The sequence below is a fragment of the Galeopterus variegatus genome, unplaced genomic scaffold, assembly GCF_000696425.1.
Source record: "Galeopterus variegatus unplaced genomic scaffold, G_variegatus-3.0.2 Scaffold3144, whole genome shotgun sequence".
In the NCBI taxonomy this organism is placed as follows: domain Eukaryota; kingdom Metazoa; phylum Chordata; class Mammalia; order Dermoptera; family Cynocephalidae; genus Galeopterus; species Galeopterus variegatus.
This window is the reverse complement of record NW_007729255.1, coordinates 212,484-218,483: the sequence shown is the minus strand read 5'-3', so window position 1 is coordinate 218,483 and position 6,000 is coordinate 212,484. Positions and strand designations below refer to the sequence as shown.

Here is a 6,000-nt window from a genome sequence, read left to right as displayed (position 1 = left end):
CTAAAATTTTTTTTTTTTTTTTTTTTTTTTTTTGTCAGCTGGCTGGTACAGGATCCAAACCCTTGACCTTGGTGTTATAACACTGCACTCTAACCAACTGAGCTAACCAGACAGTCCTCCCAAGATCTCTATAATTCTTAAAACGATTTGGAAACTTATGCCGACTTCAAAGATAAGAAAATTAAAACTTCAGGGTTGGCAAGGACAGGGAAGGGAGTTAAGCTCAAGACTTGCAATGTAACAAAACAAAGCCCTATCCAAAATGAATTTAGATAGCTGTTAAAGCAAAATAACTAAAGTTACATGAAATATACAGGGAAAAAAATATAATTGCATATTATGAAACACCAACTAGTGCTTAAGATCAGAGAAGCTCTAAAAGGAAACTTGCAAAAGAAAATGGTGTGGATAACCTCACAAGTGAATATCTTTCAAATATCCGTTTTATTCAGTTGTCCTAGAAAATATTTTATAATTGAATGAACAAGTATATTTTTCTTCAAACAATATGACAATAAATGTGTACAAATTAAAGGGTAAACATGTCAGAGTCTAAACTGTATTCTAAATGTATTAAACAGACCTATATATGAAAATGTACTTGAGAGAAAAATTTATTATAGACATTATAAAACTACAATTAGTGCTATATTTCCAATAATCTCTGGATTATTTATGATTAATACAATAAAGTGGAAATATTTGATTGGGTCTGGGACCAAATTCTCCTATGGCAGATAGAACAGTCTACAATATAGATGTTACGGGCAAGGAGAATTTTATGCTTTGTACAGCTTAGAATAGTAGACACTTGCCAAATAAATGCTATGCATTTAAATATTTTTATTTTCATATATAAGAAAAGTTTTTATTTCAAAATAAGTTAAAGGTAATTTGACAGAAGCAGGATCATTTTTCCCAATCAGACCTGAAATTATAATGAGAGCCACACCATCATTCATTACATTAGAATTAATTTGTAGTATAAGCAGGATTTGTGATGACATTAAAACCAGTGTTATTTTTACAGAGAAAGGTGTTGGAAGGACCTTCATGTAATCTTGTTACAGTCTTAACCTTCATTTTTCTAAATCATCAATTCTTCCTTACTGAAAAGAATCTTGCTACTAAAACTATTTGAAAAAATATTTTCCAAAAGAAATCTAAGAATGAGAGTTATTGAATTTTGTGTTCATGTAATTACACCATTGTTAAAACCAAGAACAAATTTGGTTTTACCAAATAGGCCTTCATATACCTATAGTTTACCTTCTTGAAGTTATACTTTTTAGTTTTGTTAATTTTCATTAAAAAATGAAGGAAAAAATGGTAAAGCATTAGCAAGAACAACTAAAATGGTTCCTAAAAATCTGAAATACTAAGAAAAAGAAAAAGCAAGTTTTATGATATGATAATACAATTTATTAATGTGAGCAGGTGGTTTTAAAAATGGGTGAAACTTTAGATGTATGAAGCAAAAGAGTCATACATCTAATGTGCTAAGACAGATGAAAAGCACATGTAAGATTGATAAATAGTCAGATACCTGTTACCCTGATGGTTGCTCCTGCTTTGAGAAAGGGAACACAGACATCAAAGGAAAGAGTTAGGAGGACAATCTGAGACCAACCAGAAACTCTAACAATTCAGTCATCAAAATACTTTTAATTCTATGTTACATACAGAATCCAAGAACAGCAATATTTGCAGCGTAAGTTCAAGAGATGATTCCAATTCTTTTTGTAATTTTGTTGAATTAGGGTCCAAACTTCAGTTTTTGTCTGAGATTGATTATTAACCAGTTCAAAGTTTGCTATTCTAAAAATAATATTCCAAATAGGTTTTTGGAGCTCTAAAATATTTTAAGCAGCCTGCTAGGGACTGAATGTTTGTGGGCCCCTTCCCCGATTCATATGTTGAAGCCCTAACTCCCAATGTGATGATGGTGAGGCCTTTGGGAAATAATTAGGGTTAGAAGAGATCCTGAGGGTGAGGCCTGCATGATGGGATTAGTGCCCTTATGAGAAGAGACACTGGAGAGCTTCTGTGCAAGTGCTTATGTGCTTGCTCACACGCTCACTTGCACACGCGCTCTCTCTCTCTCTCCCCCCTCCCTGCTTCCCTCTTTCTCTCCTCCAGGCACAAGCACTGAGTAAAGGCCAAGCAGAAACACAGAGAGAAAGTGGCTGTCAGCAAGCCAGCATGAGAGCCCTCAGCAGAACCCCACCATGCTGACACCCTGATCTTGGACTTCTAGCCTCCAGAACTACGAGAGAATAAATTCTTGTTGTTTAAGCCACCTGGTCTATGATATCTTGTATGGCAGCCCAAGCAGACTAAGACACAGCCTTAGGATGGCTATGGATGTCATTACCAGAGAAAATAAACAAAATGGCACCACTTTGCAAAAGTACTACTTCACTGAAAATTAGTATTCATTTTAACAAAATGACCAGGATCTGGGCTTGTTCTGTATTACTCAGATTTTCTGAAAGATGACACTGTCATCAATTCACCTCATAATTTATTAGTTGGAAGGTACAACAGTATAAGAAACTGTATATTCTTGTTATTTAAAAATGAAATCACAAGAAAGAAAAAAAAAACCCAAAATGAAATCATAACCTTTCTATAATCCATCAGTATTTGTTAAATCTAGAATTCTCAGGAAATAGTTTTGAGGTGACACTTCCCCAATACCTAAAGCTTACCTTACTTTTAAGTAGAAAAACTAATTTTGATAACTTAGAGAGAGACAATTTTTAAACATATTAAGTACTTTAGAGATTCCTGCCTATTAAACCTTAAGACTCTTTAAGTTAATACTGTCTTGATGATCTCAGAGTTAGTGTGTAGCTCTGGCACTGGGCAGGAGAGTAGGAGTAGGTTTATATTAGATGTACAGGACTGTGTATCCTCCATTAAACAGATCTACAATGCTGAGATTTTCTACTTGGTCTCTTCCATCACTGTCAACTATCACGTCAATAGTACAGCATTGAGTTCTGTTACTTTACTTCCTGATGGATTTCCTTACTTCTGGCTTTTAGCTGATAATCAGATGACTAAGGTGTTGGAAGTCAAACAGATAAATGAGACATTTTAATACTGTGGAAAGGATATATGACACATTATATGAGGGTTTGAGTTAAAAGAATCTTCCTATATAGAATTATGGAATCAAAGAACATATAAACAATAAAAAGTAAAGCTGGGCCATGTATGTTTTTATGTTTTAAATACCTCATAGATTTGGGGCAAGATTAAAAAAGACCTGTAAAAATCACTATGTGTTCTATTCTACAAATATTTAATGTCCTTACCAAAATATCAAATTTGTTATATTTAAAAATCTCACTCTTGTCATTTGAAAATCTCATATATATTTCAACTTATAGCTACTTCAGATAATTTTTTTAAAATTTATATTATTTTATGAATAGGTATTATTCTTATGGTTCAAAATTCAAAAAAAAGTATAAAGTCTCCCCCCTTCCCCTGCCTCCCAGTCTCCCAGCCCTATATAATTTCCTTCAGGAGGTTGTAACCACTTTGTGACCCTTCATAAAGACAGTCTGCACATAAACCAGACCCCCACCCTCCAAAGAAAAAAAGTGTGTTGTGCATATCATGTTCAGAGGAATTTAAAATCAATGACTGAGGAAAAAATAAAATTTAGAATTTAAAACAAACATCTTGTCATTTTTGATGAACTATGACAAAATTCAAGAACACAATATATCAGGCCACACACAAAGTGTGTGCTGTCAGCCACTAAATAACTATACCCATATTTCAATGAAAACGGAAATCAAAACAATGGAAAATGACCTCAGAAAACATTTGGTAGTCATTGGCATATTCATACTGTAGGACTGTGTGTCATAAGATGACTTTATATTGAAAACTGCAATCCTACTTGACAATTTGTTCTTTCTAAAGTGTTTCTTGGTACAGTAGTCCCTCATTGATGGAGGATATGTTCCAAGACCCCCAGTGGATGGCCTGAAACCATGGATAGTACTGAACCATATATACATACACACACACACACACAGTTTTTTCCTATTAAGTAGTTCTCCCTTATCCATGGTTTCACTTTCCATGGTTTGTTATTTTTAGTATAGCACAATAAGATATTTTGAGAAAGACACATCCACATAACTTTTATTACAGTATACTGTTATAACCGTTCTATTTTATTATTATTGTTGTTAGTCTCTTACCGTGCCTAATTTATAAATTAAATTTTATCATAGGTATGGATGTATAGGGAAAAACATAGTATATATAGGGTTTGGTACTATCTGAGGTTTCAGCCATCCACTGAGGGTCTTGAAACCTATCCCCCAAGGATAAGGGGGGACTACTGTAGTTTGAGATGTCAAATGATAGTCATTTGTTGAAGTCGTATCTCAAGATGCTATTAATACCAAAAGGCAAAGATAAAATGAAAGCTCATATTTATGTCTTATAAAAGCTAATAATTAAAATAGTATGTTCAAAGACTATACCATATGCATCAAAGATAGTATTTTGTTTAAGAGTGAGACTTACTTGCAGTTGTGATGAAGTTTCTGAAGGCAAGCTGTGGGATGACCTGCTCCGAGGTGGTGGTTGGGGTGGGGTTTCCAAATTTGGCTGGGGGCCAGACTGAGGCATAGGTGCTGCCATGGGGACAAGAGGCTCTTGCAACTTTTGAGCAGATGTGGGCAAAGAAGGCTGCAGAGGAAATGCAGCCTGAGGCTTCAGTGGTTCAGGAAGGAGAGCCGAACCTAAAAAATCAATGACTGTCAGATGTTAGGTGTATTCTACAAAGCCAGGTTTTTTCCTTTTTTAATGAAATGTTAGGAGGACATTCTATTTGTTGTTTTCCCCCCAACAAGTAGCCTCATTTCTTGTGGTATAAAGAAGGAAGGATATCCATATTTGAGTAAGTTGTGGAAGGCGAGAAAAGGAAAAGGAAAAGAAAAAGTGAAAGGAAAAAACATAGAACAAAACTGGTATTTCTAATATAGTTTCTACCTTTCGGTGCTTCCGATGGTTTGCTTTGGCTTTCAGGAGTCACTCTTCCAGCAGATGCCCGAGCATGGCTCTGTGGAGCACTGATGACCCCAGCACGAGGCGGAATTGTCTAAAGATGGAAAAAATAACACTTGAGACACTTATTTTCAACAGATAAAGTTTCTGTGAAAATATTTGCTTTTGCATCTCCTTTACTCTGCCTCTCTGGTATTATTCTTCATCTGTCATTTTAATTGCTCTATATTTATAGCCACATAGTGATAAATTTTTAAATCTTCCTTTTTATTTTTGACTGTTTACTATGTGCTGGACATTATGTTAATTAAGCACTATTTAGACATTTTCATTTCATCTTCAAGATATCTCTCAAAGGTAGGTATCATCCCATTTTATCATCCCCATTTTAAATTAAGATGAAGAAATGTATACAATAGAGCCTGGATCCAAACCCAGGTCCGACCAGCTGCAGAGCTGGGATTCTTGACCACGTGCAATGTTGCCTTCATGGAAGAGAATGGGATGGTTTTGAGTACAAGAGATGGAGAGATACATACCTAAGCAACTAAGACTTCAGAAAAACCATACCTTGAGATATTTTTTTAAACACAGAAGAAAAACTCTGGAACGACTAACTCAATATTCCAAATTAAATACATCGGAAGACAGAACAGTAAAATATATTTTTTCTATTTTCATGTATGCCTAAGGCTCTAAACCCACAATACTTATTTTAAGGAAAAATTAGTATGAACTTTTAACTTCACAAAAATCTGACTTTCCTTCCCTATCCTTACAGTATTAAATAAATAAAGTTTTTATAGGAAGTATGGTCGTGGAGTCAGTGAATGGCAATTTTCTTTTTTTGTGAAAAAAGTTCTTTGAATGGGTAATAGAAAACTGTAAATATATTTTACAGACATTTTAATTTGGACAATATTACACATAGAGAAAGGATCTTCGGGTTGTTAAGTAAAC

At 34.4% G+C, this 6,000-nt stretch overlaps 1 protein-coding gene across 7 annotated transcripts in view; it reads right to left on the bottom strand.

The window, feature by feature from the left end:
• The window catches only part of SYNJ1 (synaptojanin 1), an 89,650-nt gene that overhangs the window by 4,320 nt on the left and 79,330 nt on the right, over positions 1 to 6,000 (bottom strand). For 4 of the 7 annotated variants that reach the window (XM_008584090.1, XM_008584092.1, XM_008584091.1 and 1 more), the window contains 3 exons: positions 5,026 to 5,134; positions 4,558 to 4,775; positions 1,547 to 1,570 (listed from right to left, as the gene is read on the bottom strand). In XM_008584090.1, coding sequence (XP_008582312.1) covers positions 1,550 to 1,570; positions 4,558 to 4,775; positions 5,026 to 5,134 — 348 coding nt within the window. In that variant the 3' untranslated portion in view covers positions 1,547 to 1,549. The remainder of the gene's footprint in view (positions 1 to 1,546; positions 1,571 to 4,557; positions 4,776 to 5,025; positions 5,135 to 6,000) is intronic. The other 3 variants (XM_008584086.1, XM_008584085.1, XM_008584088.1) reach the window with 1 other exon arrangement.